This window comes from Ictalurus furcatus, chromosome 8, assembly GCF_023375685.1.
Source record: "Ictalurus furcatus strain D&B chromosome 8, Billie_1.0, whole genome shotgun sequence".
NCBI lineage: Eukaryota > Metazoa > Chordata > Actinopteri > Siluriformes > Ictaluridae > Ictalurus > Ictalurus furcatus.
Window position 1 is genome coordinate 11,745,835 of NC_071262.1, and position 17,388 is coordinate 11,763,222.

Here is a 17,388-nt window from a genome sequence, read left to right on the forward strand (position 1 = left end):
TGCCTTTAAAGGCAACTGCTAGGTAGGCTTGAAGTAAGGAGAGTGAAAGAGCTAAAGATTTCCTTTAGCTCAATATCCAGGAAGTTAGCCTTCCATACATACATATATATACATATACATACATATATACATACATATGCACACACATACACCAATCAAAATTACTGAACCCCCCCATTGCACATCAGGTTTATTGACCAAATTTACAGACTTTCAGCTGTTTGCAATGAACAAATCAAACTAAAGCAATTGAAATAGTTCATCACAACGAATGCTTCAAGCGGTTTCCCCAAATTCAACTGAAAATGCAACTTACAATGATGATTTCTCCAGTTTCAAAATTATTCAACCCCCTGAATAGAATTCCTCACAACAGCACATATATGCAAAACAGGTGTTGTCTCAAGCACACCTGATGCAACTAATCAAGGGCTTCATTAGTTGCCTCAGGTGTGCTTGAGCTGGAACACATGAAATACCTGAACTGGCTAGGGGCAAAAAGTTTATGAAATACCTGGCTTGGGGCAGAAAATTTATGAAATATCTGGACGGGGCAGAAAAAGGAAGCTATCAACGGCTGCAGCCAGATTTCTCAGAAGGCAGGTTGTGAAAAACCCTTGAGTGACTGCAAAAAACCTGCAGTAGGACCTGATGGCAACAGGTACTGAGGTTCCAGTGAGAACAGTAAGGAATGTACTAAACGCGGAAGGTTTCCATGCCAGAACTCCAAGACGTACACCACAATAAACCTGAATTGCAATGGGGGTTGAATAATTTTGATTGCAACTGTATATTTATATTTTATATATATATATATATATATATATATATATATACATGCATACATATATATACACACACACACACACACACACACACAGTGGGGTCCAAAAGTCCTCATTGAAATGTTTTTTTTTTCCATTCAAAATTCCATTTCAAAATAAATAGTTTAAGAATTTTGAAAGATGAAATTAAAACAAAGAAAGTCCATGTTGCATATTTAATATTCAAGATTTTGCAATATTTCTAGGTCCCTATTAAGGGCTGCCCCCTATTAGTCGATCAGATGTTCGTAAATAAGAAGAGGCTTGATCGACCAAATTTTGATTGGTCGTTGGTCACAGAAAAAAAAAAAAAAACTCCACGGGAAGCGGTTAAGTCACGCAGCCTGTGACGGACAGATCGTTAACACGGCTGGTCCATGTGATAATTACGTCGGGCAGGAAATCCAAAGTGTGGGATCATTTCGAGAGGGTGACCCCAAAAAGGTGACATGCAAACTCTGCAGGCAAACATCGCCCATCGTTCATCGACCTCAAACACGGCTTATCATTTGAAACAAGCAGTAACGTAACGTTAGCCACTTTACATGGCCGCTCGCTCTAACGTTAACGTTCACCTAGATAAATGTGCGCTATTATTAGGCGCATATCCAAGTGTTTGGGTGGAGTGTGGAAGCTAAATTAGTACCGTACTTACTGCATGACATGTTTAACTTAACATGCATTTCTCTCTATATGATCAAATAAATACAACATCATTGATCAACTGCAAACAACAGCATCTGATGCACAAAGCACAACCAAACACAACAGCACCACCACTAGTAGTTCGAAAATCACACAATGGTACGAAGAACCGAAGTTAGGGCTCATTCTTTCTAGCCTAAAGTCATTTCATACAGCTTATCAGTGACAGCCGTGTCCGTTAATTACACATTATTCCTGTGCGTTTGGGCGAATATTTTTCAAACCGTGTTGCTCACGCATTTGTAACGCATCATCAGCATCGACGGAGAAGGATCATGTGAAATATGGTCACGTGATGTGATGAGTGTGAATGACATGGATTATTTACTCTATCATCATTTTTCCAAGCAAAATGCCTTGGGAGAAGACACAAAAACACAGATGACAGAACTGTAAATGTACTGTTTTTTGGTTTGAACAAACTTTTCTGTTTACTATGTTTAATATTTAGCAGAAACACAATATAAAGCCAGTATTGAACAGCATCTAACAGACATTTAAAACACATAAAAATTTTTTTAGAAATCATGAATGCACCTGCCTGTTTGCTTTACAATGTGTCTGCCTTTAAGTGTATGTGAGACCTTGTGATATAATGCATTTCTCAACTCTAATAGTTTGACTGTCAATCTATTGATTGACATTCGATTCTAGCCTCCCATCTGACATGATGACCAGCTGTTACTGCCTCAATACCCCTTCTACAGTATATCCGATTGTATGCAGAATTCAACCCTTCAAACAAAGAGACTGCTTGTGCTGCACTTTTTTCCTCTTGGGGTGCTAAATTGGAATTTTGAGGTAGAAACACGTGTCACTGGGATGGTTCCTTCAGTGATACATATTTTGTAACTTTAGAGCCATTAAGTAAAATAAATGGACTTTATGAACCTCTTTGTGCCTTATATTGATTAAACATCAGAGAATAAAAATGCACCTGACACTGTAGAGTCACATTATCAAGGCCTTATGGAGATAACCCTGACTCTATACATCACTGGGTGTCTGGACTGGACACACACAGACACCCTGTCCTGGAATAGCTCTGCTGCCCTGGAATGCTCCACAGAATGCATCGGGGTTAATTCCATAGCCAGAGAGAAAATAGGGAGGGACTAGGATGGGGGTTAGGAATCCTAGGCTAGAGCGAATCACTATCGATCAATCACCATCAGACCATCCCTGATGTGGTCAGCTGACTGACAGCTTTGACTTAACAAGGTCTGAGTCCAGGCCATAAGCTGTCTGCACCTTGTTGCTGACTTGCCAGTCACCCTTCCTGGGGCTCTCTCCCCTCTGCAGAGCTTTGTGAAATCAGATCCACGTCGTCTATCTCCTGGCACCAGGCACAGACAGACCTCGCATTAAAGAATCTGCTTGCTGATGACCTTTGGCACACTGACCCCTCACTCCCTCAGGCCCACTCGCCCAAAATGGGATGAAAAGACTCAGAGGTCAACCATATTTTACTAGGTCATCAAAAGCTACCAAGTTATCAGCTGCTATCTGTATACCTGCCTCACCACGGACGCCCACAAGGTCTCCAAACAGGACCGGAGCCCAAACAGTTACCGACACACACACACACAAAGTCTTGACGCATTTAACACAGGTCCAAGCAAGGACAGCCACAACACTCCTCTAACAATGGGCCAGATTCCCTTTCTTCTCAGTAATTAAAGCAGTAAATCCACCCAGATACGGTTTGCTAGTTTCAGAAAACATTTAGAGTACTGGACTGTGACACGAGTTTGACTTTATTTACTGCCTGTGTACTCAGTGTGAGTGTTAATTATTAACTTTATCCAACCATTTCGTATGTAGTGGACACCCCAGATTTTTGGCCTCATGTCTAGGCTTCTGATGGTGCTACCCAAAGCGCTACAAAAACATGGCCTGGCTGTGTTTGTTCAGCTGGGCCAGTTTTGTCAACCGGTATCAAACTCCTTGTTCCTATCCTTCTCCTGTTATTATTTGCCTGTGTTTGGTTTCTTTGCATTTGTATGATTTGTTGGCTCTTTAGAGCGTCACCCTGCATCAAGGGAAACTTTTCCTGTTTTCCACCGTTCTGTGTTGTTTAACAACAAGAAGATCAAGAAGTAACCGATAAAAGGTGAAGTACTCGTTATCTATTCAACTGAGGTGCAACCTAATCAAAAGAGAATGTGGCAGTTAATTGAACGCTAAATGAGTGTAACGACTGACTGACTTGCAACATGGTTGGGTGTTTAATGTTTCACTAGGGTGATTTCCACCAACGTTTTTTGTGAAACTGAGAGGAGTTAGACTAGCAGATCAATGTTACAAACGCAATATCTAAATATCTACTACACATTGTAATTCACATTGTACAACTGACCTGCAAAAATACGTAAACGTTTGCGTCGTGTGGGTGGACCCAGTCCCGAAACTCCAGTGCAGTCGTCTTCATCATCACAGTCCCCACTTTCTAGACCTTCCTCATCTTCCACCCCTTGGTTCAGTCGGTCTGGATCTCTTCGTGCGGCGCCCCCTCCTGGCCGAGCCCTCCACCGCTTCTCCGGTGACGTCACCATCCGTAACAGCTGAGGAGATGAATAATAGTTGGTGGTTTACATCCAAACAGTTAACAATGGCTTCAATGTGATCTGCATAGGCCATTCCCTAATTGAAATGCTTATACTCTTATGAATTAAAAAAAAAAAAAAAAAAGTTATACAATAACAAGTATCAACCCAGATATCATCCACAGTACATCCATGTCAACGAATTCCTAAATGAGATCTCCAGAAGGACTTTCTTTCACAAAATAAAAACTGAGTAATCATAGCACCATAGAGTTGTTATTAACAAACCAGATATTTTATTTCTCTACATTATATATTCACTGGTGGCAAAATAACTGTAATTTAGATGCTATTAGAGACGGATGTGTAATTTGTTGGCAGACACTTTTCAGACATTTGTTGTTGTCCCAGTTATGTTGATGACGCAACGTTTTTGTTTTTAAAAGTCTGTGCAACTTGAGCACATACACATCTCGGCATATAAACTGAGATAAAACCTGAATCTGCACACTAGTCAGACGGTGGGGCGTAAAACCTGTTATAATCATTCAGTAAAACTGACCTACATGCCCTCTGGAAACTATGCCTTTAAAAAAATATATGCAACTTATTAAACGTGTATTTTGCTAACATGTTACTCGATAGATTTAACGTGACGGTCATACTGAACATATGAAAACACGATGTAGACACTCGAGCCTTTCACATGATATTTCCCAGTCAGAAACCAATATTTCCAATAAAAGCAGTAGAATCGATATCCGATCTCAAATGTATAATACATGTAGTATTCGTTTAATGCTTTTAAGCCTTGCCAAAACAAAATGAGGGGATTTCTCTGGACTGGAAAATCGAATGTGGGAAAAGAACGTGGCTGTTCAATACGTTTCCTATAACAAACAGGTTCTATGGTTTGCCAAAGTAAATTACTTGACATTCCACGCCTTCTGCCTTTTCCTTTCATCTTTGTCTCGTCTTCTGACTATCTCTTTTTTTTTTTATTGATTTCCTTCCGATGTGCAGACGCAAGCATGTGCTTGTTGTTGGGTTGTTTTTTTTGTTTTTTTAAATGGTTTTTTTGTCTACAGGAGAAAATTGAGATCAGGTGGGTTGCGCTCTGGACTGCTTTCCTCAAAAACAAATCTGCAAGCCATGGCCCATGACAGGGACCTTAATAGGGTGAAAGAGAGAGAGAGAGAGCAGGAGAGAGCGATAATCATCAAATTACATCAAACAGAGGGGGCAAACAGCCGCAATAACTTCTCCACTTCTCCTGCACACCACACATCTGTGATTTTAATGCTGGAGGTCAGTAAGGACGCACATACAACATTTTCCACCAGAGTACCAAACAAGCCTCCATTCAGGGCCAGATACTGGAGGCATACATGAGTCTCTCTCTCTGAAAGCACTTCTACTGCTTCTGGCCAAAGGAACTTGTGGTAAACACTGATTCTTTTAAACAGGCTGCTCACCATAGCTCAGTCACACTGAAACAGCATCGTTCTGTATGATTTAGGCCCAACCAGAGTGAAATCCAGCAGCAGAGGGTCTTTACAGAGTGCCAGCTACTGAAACTCCTTTCCACTGGGTACAAACTGTTCCACTGAATGTAAGCGAACATAAGACAAGTGTTCTTTTTCCTCCCCTACACTCGACTTTCAGGGACGAATGGCTCGTTAATGCATCTGGCCCTCTCTTCTCTTGGGGCTTTTCCAGTAAGCAAGTATACCACAAATGTTCTTCTCTTTCCCTATGGTTGATTTTTTGGTTAGAAAGGCTTTTTAATGCATCCGGCTCGTTCTTCTTTAAGCCGTGGGTTTGCGTGTGCCAGAGGCCTCGACGCAAGTAGCTCGGAATTCCATCCTAAAAATGGTTGCGTGGAAACAGCGGGAGCCACGCCGTCCTGCAGAACAAGTGAAACTAAAGGCAAACAGTCATAAAGAGAGTGCATGAGTGGCGGTTGGGGGGGTGGGGGGGTTGAGAGATTTCAAAACAAACCCCCAATAATGTAGGCTGAGGTGAAAATAAGATGTAAAAAGCTTTCCTCATTCGGAGCCTTGTATGACGTGAGGGTTTGTGGAGAACAGGATACGCTGACAGAGACCATGAACTTCCCCTCACCCACTAACACGTGCACACCCACCCACACACACACACACACAAACAAACACACCGCACCCTGCTGCGGTGGCATGGAATGGTTGCACAGAAAGTGACGTTTTGCTCCAGGCAGCTAGGTCTCAAGAAACACCACAAGAGGAAAAACCACCTTCAATTCAGAATTCATTAAAAACATTCTCTTGCGCGCGCACGCACACACACGGTAAAAGGAATCATCGAAGAAAACAAATAAATGAAAACATCTGAAAAAATCAAGAACATGCCTTACATATTAGGAACAAAATCAAGCCCCCTTCCCCCCTCCTTGCTCATTGTGGTTTGCAGGCAAGAGCCGCACAGATCCTCTGGAATGTTGCGGAGCCGAACGACACGAAACATGCAATCAGCGTGTCTGCGATCCTCCTCTACCATAGCAGCTAGTCACAATGGAAAACAGAGCGAAACGGGTCCGCTCCAAGGCCAGCATATGGTGGAGACACACAGGACCACAGGACAGCTGTGTTAACACCGAGCTGCACCGCTGTCCAGTCTAATAGCGTTTTTACATTATCAGCATACCTTAACCTGTAGTGTCAGGCTTTGGGTTATTGAAACCTGCAGCCTTCAAACAGTAACGGCGCCTTGATGTTCCAGACATTTCTTTGCCGACTTGAGATTTGTATTCCTGTTCTACGCTGTGCTCAGGTTTGAAATCACCATCAGTAGGTCATAAAATAAATACGTGAAGATATTAGTATAGGACTGTCTGCTTAATCATTTCCCAAGAACGGTCCTGTTGCTTCAATCGTCCCAGGATTTCGACTCTAGCGTGCACTTGCAGGAAAAGACCGCTAGTATGTGTGTAAAAGGGGGCTTAGCACAGTATACATGACTGATGCTCTGATGGTGTGCGCTGATAACTTTACCATTGAAAAAAAAAAATGTCAGCGGTGTTTGCAGAACCTCCCTGTCCTAATATCCACCTGATTTCCTCTTTGAAGTTATCACTCTTCCATCAGTAAACTTCACCACTCCCAGATTTAGCAGTTCTTTTCTCTCTTCAGCTAATAATCCAAGTGTCTCCAACTCAACCAGAACTCCTGTTTACAGTAACATCTGCAGCGAGAGCCTAGCACACTCCTTGTTCTCTAGCAAGAGCAGACATGTTTTTTTTCCCCTGCCGTCTTTTGTAACCACAACACACAGCATGGAGGCGGTGAGTGAGAGACAGAATGTTGTTAAGGGCCATGGGTGAAGGACCCCAGAGGGATCCTGTGGTTTGGTCCCATGTGTCATCCCGCAGCATGTTATTCTGTGTGTGTATCCAGCACAAAGTGGAGGCATCTTCCCTTAATACAACCATGACCATTGTGTACGGCTCTAGATGAGGGACTGAAGAACGCGACCTTCCTCTGTCACACTTTTTGATAAGCATCAGGCCGTGCACATCCTCTCTTTGGACAAGTGTGGACATGTGAAGACGTGTAAAGTCTCCTACAGCCTGTGGACTACAGCTTATATACAGTGAAGTTATGAGTCCTGCCAAGACCCGTGACTAAACAGCTTACATACTGTACCGTTGTATGCTTTAATTAAGAGCGGTATGAGCACTCGGATCTTTTCAGAGCACTCCAGTGTAAACCTGGCATATCTTATTAAAGTAAACGGAGCTGAACAACCAAATAAACTTAGCGCTTAAATGCGCATTTAATTTCATTTTAATCTCAATTTCCTGCATTCTTCACATTGTTACATTATTAACTCGGATCTACAGGGAATCCACTTTCTTGCTAATATGAAATCTCACACACACACACGTCTGACTAACCTTGTGAGGACCTTACATTAACATAATTAATAATGCATTAAAATGAAAAGATACATTTAATGCTATGCTATATTTAAATCTAACGCCAACTTTAACTTCAAGAAACAAAGCCTAATCTTTAGACTCTTCTGGTTTTTCAAATAAAATCTGTAGTTATTTCTTTTTTATGAAAGGTTTTTCCCCCTCATGAGAACATCCAAATGTCCCCACAAGGTCACAACTGTCAGATATTGCTGTCCTTGTGGGAATATTTGGTCCCCAACAAGATATAAAAACATACCCTCACACACACAAAGACAGGATTAGTGTCTGTAAAGTGTTTAAGGAGGTTAAGGATATCTGGGGGCTCAGATCTACCCACTTCCTTTACACATTACTTAACTTTTTAATTTTTTAAAAAATTATTATTTAAAAAGGGGTTTAGACTATCACTTTGCTCTATATTTGACTCTTGGCACATGTTCTCTGTTTTACAATCTGATAGATTCTCCAACATCAGTGAGTGTCTGAGTGTTTGTGTGTGCTTGTGTGTGTGTGTGTGTGTGAGAGAGAGAGAGAGATTCTGCTCCACTGGGTATTTTAAACTGGGTGTGTGCCACTTTTACAATGAATTACTATGCTCTTACCGCAGTTTTCTAGGTCATGTTAAAATCTAAAACATGTTTGCAGGATCCTAATATTTCTCCTTGCTCCCCCCTCCAGCCTCAACTAGTGATGCATTTTCGAGAAAAGTACTTGATTATATATTTATGCTCTGTAAATACATATGCAAATGTATGCTTTGGAAAGAAAGTACGGCATAATCAATATATATATATTTAAAAATCATTAAAAAAAAAATTATACTCTTATGAACATATATCCAACTCGATATAAGACAATTCCCAAACCTTAAACAAAAAATTTTAAATCACTGACAAATGCACGTATTCTTCAAATGAGAAGCTGGGACTGAAAAGGTCAACTTCTGATGTTCTGCTGGCTAAATCCGATTAGAGCCTTCAAACAGAGAACGCTTGTCTCTGGGTTGAAAACACTAGCACTGTAATACCCGAAGTCATGAGGTCTATGCGCAGGAACAGATTTAGGTATGGATGTTACAAAGGGCTTCATGGTAGTACTGAATCATCGCTACCAATATTTTCTGTATTACGCAAACTGACATTAATAAGCTTAACAAAAGGTTACCTAAATCTCAAACTCTGTTTAGTAAAGGCATTCGTTTGACTGGCTTGAAGGAGTATTTCTGCTCAGTATCTTACACTAATAGTTAAGAAAATACAGCCTGGTTAATCGACAAGTGAGCTAGCCATTCTATTTTAGCTAGTGTTATTTTATAGAGAGAACAATCATAACAGATTGTTTTCATAGTATGATGTTATGAATATTTGACCATCCAAATGACCAAACCTATGCCGGTGGGTCTAGCACAGTCTCCCTGCTGTTACCAATTTGTCACCACACAACACTTATACACACCCTAATTCGTCATCCAGACAGGACTATGACAATGTTTCATTTACACTTTAGGCTACTGGAATGGATGAATTTGGGATGTTCAATAAATACATACAGTATGATGTTAATTGTCAGGTGTCCACATACATTTGGCCATACATTTACATTGTATAGTAACAGCTCATTTAGAGCGACTTGTGTAATGGATGCTCCACATATTGTGATGCGACCACAATAGATGGCCAATACGTCGGTGCATCTCTAGTATGCATCTTAAGTTATGGGTATATTCTTCATTTACTGTATGAAATGACCATTTGTAAGAAACAAAAAGTGTGTAGTTTGGTGCCTTTTTTCTAACTTTTGACTTATCACCGATAGCCAATGACACTAAGCAGTCCTTTCACACTCACAATGTGTGAGATTGTACTCCCTCGCCTTTTCGCTCATTGTAACGATGGAGGCCAGGGTTGAGAGGCCCCCATAACAAAAGGGAGGAGAGGCGGAGGGGTACATGACCCTCGCAAGTAGACCCTCTGATGACCTGGAGCAGACAGGAAACAGGAAGTGAGACCTCTGACCTTGCCGAGAGGCTCCCATTGTGCTTCCTGGAGTGAAAATTGCTGACGGAGGTCCGCGTGAGCGCCACAAGACTTAGATGAGCCATGAGAACGAACTAGCACAGCCGAACTCTCCCAAGCAGCCCAAGGGAGGCTCCGATTACACTGCAGTGTGAGAAAGAATGCAAAAACGCTGCCACCTGTAGGCCTCTTCCTCTCTCGGGCCTACAGACTTGGGAAGCAGAAATGACCTGAGCTGCATATATGCATGAAGAAGGAGGTGGCGATTCAAAGCTCTTTTTGAAAGAACAGAGGAAGAAATGTATTAATTTTAGCCATCAAGTTAAGCTATCCATTTGCTCTACAATAACAGGGTGGGCTACATGGACGCATGACTGCTACAATATCATCTTTCCATTGCACTTACTTGACTTCCAGTTTAACACGGGTCCTAAGATAATCACAAGTAAAAGAATACATAAACGCAATGCTATCTGTAACAATTATGCTGATCTTAGCATTACAATGCCGGTGGGAATGAAAATGGTGCACTGGCCTTAACATCTATGAATGTATTATAATTTACTTAGAGTCAGCTCCCCTACTGCATCCTTGCCGGGGGGCTGTTGTCGACCTACAGTGGGGTAATTGCAGTCTGCCAGGGGGATTAAGTAGAAGATGGGAGGTAAAGGATGGAAGAGGAGGGGTAGATCAGCTTTGAGCTTCCGGGCTAAGGGGGTAGGAATGGAGCAAGAGGACAGAAGAGGTTCAGCCTCATTACCAGCCAACTAATTGGGAGGAAAAGACCTCTCACATTCTCCACCTAACCTCCTAGCCAGCAGGGGAGAGAGTGGCAGATAGAAGCAGTATGAGAGGTGGATGAATAAGAAGGAGAACAAGAATGTGAGATTGTGTTGTACAACAGATGTACGGAGAGGAAGAGAGGGAGAGTGGTAAAACAAAGCGAGAGGACTTAGGGGTGGAAAAGTGAAAATAAATGAGAGACATAATTCATGAAAGACAAACAGGAAAAAAATAAGAGCTAGGTTTCGCGTGAAGGAAGAACACTGTGGGAAAGATATACAGGTTTCCACCTAGTGAATATGAAAAGGCACCTATACAGAGAGGTGAGAGAAGGATGAAAGAATGGAAGGGGGATTCAGAGAGGGGGTGGGAAGTTTTCATTTCAGTGTCGAACCTAACCCCATGCTGCACCTCTGCCTATATGGAGGGTCTAAAGCCCAGCTTTTATATCAAGTGACACACTTCACTGGAGGAACTCTCACACTTCTACCCCATTATATATCATATTATGCAGGTCGACAACTGCCTCTTCCATCTGTAACACCAGACTACAGCAAGTGGTCCACTCAGCTGAGAAGTTCATGGACTATGAGCGGACCAAATTCAAGGACCTCTACACCATCAGGTCCAAGAGGAGAGCAGTGAAAATTGCTGCTGACACCAAACATCAAAGCAACCACTTCTTTGTCAAGCTGCCATCATAGAGGCACTACAAGTCCATCACCTCCCAAAATACACACCACACTGTTTTTTTCTAGATGCTATCCAATTATTCAACGGCCCCAGTCCAGATCAACTCTTACTGAACCGCCTCAATGAAATTTTGCACACACTCAGACTTTTGCCTTATGTTTCTTGTCTTATGTCCTGTCTCTGAGCTGTTGCAATGGCTATTTCTTTCCACTGTATAAATGGTGTCTACTGCACTGTTGATCCTGTCTGTTGTTGCTGCACTGTATGTTTTGGTGTACTGTTTAATGTTGCACACCGGCACCAAACCAAAACCAATTCCTGCAAGCACAACTCATAGGCAATAAAGAGTTTCTGATTCTGTTTAAAAAGTCCATTTCCCTGACAGAACACATGCTCGATTGTCGTTTCATAGTGCATTTGCTGGCAAATAGGATTGAGTTTTCTTCTTAGAAAATATTTTTGTTGAGCTTACGGGCAAATGTTTCTAACATGACAAAGTTCTCTTTACAAAAAGTGGTTTGCTCCATCATCAGGCCATTGTGAGTTCAAATCCTGATAATGCTATAGCCACCCCTGACCAGGGATCCAAAATGGGCCATGCTCTCTGCTCTCTGGGTGGGAGGGATGTCAATCTCCTCTGTCAACACACTGATGCCTGTATCCAATCTCATACCATTCTATGCATTTGCATCACAGAAACGCCAACCAGGAAAACTGAAAAAAGTCTGCTAGTCTGGATCTAAAATCTAGAAATATCAATAGCTTGGGTCGGAGTCAATTCTTTACCATGTCCATTAAAATTTAGACATGAGAAAGGTTAGTACTGAAATGAAGTAGTGAAATTCCATCCATCCATCCACCCTCCATACCGCTTATCCTACACAGGATCACAGGGAGCCCAGAGACTATCCCAGGGAACTTGGATGGGGGACACGCTGGACGGGGTGCCAACCCACTGCAGGGCACAATCTCATACATTCACACACAACGGACAATTTAGAGATGCCAATCAGCCTACAACACATGTCTTTGGACTGGGGGAGGAAACCGGAGTACCTGTTCTCTCATTTGCACAGAAAGTAGGGCTGCACGATTAATTGAATATTGATCTGGATTACATTTTTGACAGCCCACGATTACATGAAAATGATCGACTGCGATGTTGACGTTGAAACTGAACAAAGGCTTGGTACACGGAAAACACATGCAATACTTCGCGTCGAACAATGAGACATGAGGGATTTAAATGACAAACGTAATTAAGGGTGAACACAAAACAGCTGAGACTAATGATGACACACGACAGAAATCATAACAAACGCGCATGCAGAAAGTAAACAGAGTCAATGTCACTAAAAAAACTGGAAGCGTGCGCTCTTGCGCTACGAGCTAGGCTCCGGGTTTCAGAGGGGAAATCATGACACTAACAAGTTGCTAAATGGGACTACAGACGGTGTCGGGGACATTACACGTCATCACGCTGAACAGGAAAAAACTTGCCAGAAAAACTGGTTCAGGTATGCTGTGCACAATTCCCAAAAACACCCAGTGGGAGTAAATCCGTATTATGGAAAATGTTTTTAAATCAAGTTTGGAAAAGTTCTCGGAAGCTTGGTGACGGTGACGTTGAAGTCGAGCGACCGTGGTGTAGTTCGTTTATAGTATACGGTTAGCTGTTTATTTTTTCTTACATTGTATTTAGGCTTCAAACTTCATAAATGTTTTGTTAATTTGTGAAAATTATCTTGATGGAGAAAATCGTGTTAGTGTTGTAAACTTTTGTTGATCACAGAGCTTATTTTTCGCAATAATCCAAAAGCCTATGGGAAAATACTATTGGGTTTTTGTCGAGGGAACCAGTGTGATGATAACTTCCGGGTTCCGGTACAAAACGACGTCATCCCTGCACCACTCTATTGGGTGATTTGGCTGCGTCTCTCCTCCTGTAAACACTGTTATTGCCTTTTCTGCATTCGCCTGAATTGTTTTCATTTGGTTGCACATTGTTATATTTGATGGCATATTTTCATTTGTTTGATGGTATTTTTACTTATCATATATTTTGGGTACAATTTTATTGATATTTTCTTTCTACGAGATGATGCACTTTAAGGACCAGTCTAATTTGATGCAAAGATTTGTACATTAGCAGGAATGTAGCACAACATGGAGGTGAAAGCAGCGGTCTGTTTATTCAAAAATGATAAAAATATGCCGTCCCTAAAATCAATGAATAATCGTGAAAAATAATCGTGCTCTCAATATTGATCAAAATAATCGTGATGATCATTGTGGCCATAATCGTGCAGCCCTAACAGAAAGCAGCAGTCAGTGGCAACAGGTCAACGTGTCAAAGAATGACAGAATGGATTTTACATGTGTCTGTCTGAATGTCAAACACACGTATACATGAAGAGATAATGAATTCTTCTTTTCATCCGATTGTGAGAAATATTTTTTTTGGTTCAAAGCCATATGCAATATGAATGTAATAAGCATATGTTGCACCAGTGGCATATTTTCAGTTTCATAGCTTTGACACTGATTTAATTCTGCTATCTAAGTTGATGAAGTTTAAAAAGTCGAGTAGTTTGGACGTCCAGAAACATAACATAATGAAAGCTACTGACCAGCAACATAGTGGGAAATTATCTACAGTAAAGTAAATTGTGGAAAGTTGTTTGTTTTTAAAGTATTGTAACAGAATACTTTACTAAATACCTTTAGAAGGGTGCTTTTTCAGCATACTCTGCCCAACCCAGTGCGTGCTTTGTGTGCGTCTGTGTGTTTGTAGGTGTATTGAAAAGGGAAACGGAGAAGCAGAGGAACATCAGGAACAGGACTGTAGTGTGTCATATAACAAAGGAGATGAGAGCAGAACGACGCATGGGAGGGAACGAGGGGAAAAATGAAGCGTTGAAAAGAAAAGGGAGTGAACATGAACAGAGATATAGAAATGGAACAAGGGAAAATGGCACCACAGGACAAATTAAAAAGTCATGAAGTCCAGATGAAGAGAGCGTGAAAAGAAACAGAAACGCAGGGGAGAGTACAAGATGGGAAAAACGATGCACGCAGAGAGTCTAGGCTGCAAATCTGCTGTAGATGCAGTTGTATGTACGGTTGTGCCCAAAAGTTTGCATACCCCTTGCAGAATCTGCTAAATCTTAATACTGTTTACAAAATAAGAGGGATCACAAAAATCCCATGTTGTTGTTTATTTAGTCCTGTCCTGAATAAGCTATTCCACATAACAGATGTTTACATATAGTCCACAAGACAAGATAATAGCTGAATTTATACAAATTACCCCGTTCAAAAGTTTACACACCCTTGATTCTTAATACTGTGTGTCAGTACCTGGATGATCCACAACTTTATGTTTTGTGATGGTTGTTCATGAGTCCCTTGTTCGTCCTGAGCAGTAAAACTGTCCACTGTTCTTCAGAAAAATCCTCTAGGTCCTGCACATTCTTTGCTTTTCCAGCATCTTTTGAATATTTGAGCCCTTTCCAACAGCGACTATATGATGTTGAGATCCATCTTTTCACACTGAGGATAACTGAGGGACTCGTACACAACTATTACATAAAGTGCCAACATTCACTGATGTTCAAGAAGGTAACACGATACATTAAGAGCCAGGGGGATGTAAACTTTTGAACAGGATGATCAGTGTAAATTATTGTTATTTTGTTTAAAGATCTTTTTTTTTCATTTAGTACTGCCCTTCAGACACAAAATAAGACAGTTACATGTCTCCCAGAAGACAAAATAGTACACAGAGCATCCTGTTCAAAAGTTTACATCCCCCTGGCTCTTAAGGTATCATGTTGCCTTCTTGAGCATCAGTGAATGTTTGCAGCTTATCTAATAGTTGTGTTCAAGTCCCTCAGTGTGAAAAGACGGATCTCAACATTATATAGCCGCGGTTGGAAAGGGCTCATATATTCAATTAAATTTTATTTGTATAGTGCTTTTTACAATGGACATTGTCTCAAAGCAGCTTTACAGAAGCATATAAACACGGTATACAGATTTTAAATGTGTGAATTTATCCCAATTGAGCAAGCCGTTAGCGATATGCAGAAAATGCTGGAAAAGCAAAGAATGTGCAGGACCTGGAGGATTTTTCTGAAGAACATTGGACAATTTAACTGATCAGGACAAACAAGGGACTCATGAACAACCATCACAAAACAAACACAGTCGTGGATCATTCAGGTAACGAAACACAGCATTAAGAATCGAGGGTGTGTAAACTTTTGAATAGGGTCATTTTAATAAATTCAGCTATTATCTTGTCTTGTGGATTATAACTAAATACCTGCTATGTGAAATCCCTTATTCAGGACAGTACTAAATAAAACAGCATGGGATTTTTATGATCCCTCTTATTTTGTTAACAGTATTAAGATTTAGCAGATTCTGCAAGGGGTATGCAAACTTTTGGGCACAACTTCAACTTGCTTCTTTGCAGTGCAAAAGCACAAATTCGGTTTTATTTTTCATTCCAACAAATTACAACACATCTTATTGACACTCCTAGTGCCTCCTCACCTCTCTAGCTGTGCAAAAACGCTTCTCAAAGTTTGGCTCTGGAATCAAAGGCCAATCAGATAATTGCAGCATTTTCATGTGAACTGCACTGCTTGCTGGGAGAGAGGCAGCCCTCTGCAGTAATCCTACACTCTGGGAATTTCAACAGATGGTTTCGATAAAGGTAGAGACAGCAAGACATGCTACACAAATATTAAAATCTAATTCAACAAATCAGTGTAAGTGAAACTACATGCATTACAACAGAGATCACAGATCACATAAGCACATGACGACAATCCTCGAGCCTTTCTCCCTTTTCCCCCTAGAGTGCCTGCAAGCAACATGCTTATATAAACAAAAAACACAAGGATAAATCTTCTACTAATGAGAAGAAAATCCTTCTCCAGCACTCTTCCTTTCCCAAAACACATTCTGCTGCCTCAAGTGCAGCACTGAGCTTCCTTCGTGACTGCAGCATAGCATCACCACCACTGTTTCCCACATGTGGGTTCTATTTCGTTTAATATATATTGTCGCATTTAGGGTACAAAAGTTCAGGATCAGAACTGAGGAAAAGGGGAGAGAGAATGAAATGAAAAAGGGAGAGGAGAAAGCAGAGCTAGAGAGAAGAGACAAGCTAACGAAACTTCTAAAGTTATTCTTTCCCAAATTCTTAATTCCCTAATTGATTGAGTTTGGTTGCGATCTAGCAACTCTGAATTTCAATTGTATATATGGAAGAAAAACGAAACAAAACAAAACAAAAAAAAAAAATACACAATCATGATCTCCCACAATCCCCACGATCTCCCACATTCCCTCCCTGCCCCAAAAAAATCAATTCATTGATTCATTCTTCTTCATTACATTTGTGCAGTGAGGAGTTGGTATTCAGACCTCACGCGCAAGTACACTGGATTTGTGAATTTGAGAGGATTTTGATCCTTCTTTTCAGACTTAGGAAAACCGAGGGACTCGTACACAACTATTACAAAAGTGTGCAAGCATTCATCAATTCTCAAGCAGGCAATACGATACATTACGAGCCAGGGGGGTATAAACTTTTTAACAGGACGATCGGTGTAAATTGTTATTATTTTGTGTTCTGGGAAACATGTAAATATCTCAGGCAGCTTGCGAAGGAAAGTACCAAATGGAAAATATAAGATCTTTAAAACAAAAGTAATCATTTTTCACCGATCATCCTGTTCAAAAGTTTACACCCCCCTCCCTCCTTAACGTATAGTGTTGCCTTCTTGAGAACCGGTGAATGTTTGCACTGATGTAATAGTTGTGTACGAGTCCCTCGGTTGTTCTTGTTATTA

At 41.0% G+C, this 17,388-nt stretch overlaps 1 protein-coding gene across 1 annotated transcript in view; it reads right to left on the reverse strand.

Annotated features, from left to right (window-relative positions):
• The window catches only part of gpc3 (glypican 3), a 125,089-nt gene that overhangs the window by 13,142 nt on the left and 94,559 nt on the right, over positions 1-17,388 (reverse strand). The window contains exon 7 of the mRNA XM_053630803.1: positions 3,889-4,093. Within this exon, the coding sequence (XP_053486778.1) occupies positions 3,889-4,093 (205 nt within the window). The remainder of the gene's footprint in view (positions 1-3,888; positions 4,094-17,388) is intronic.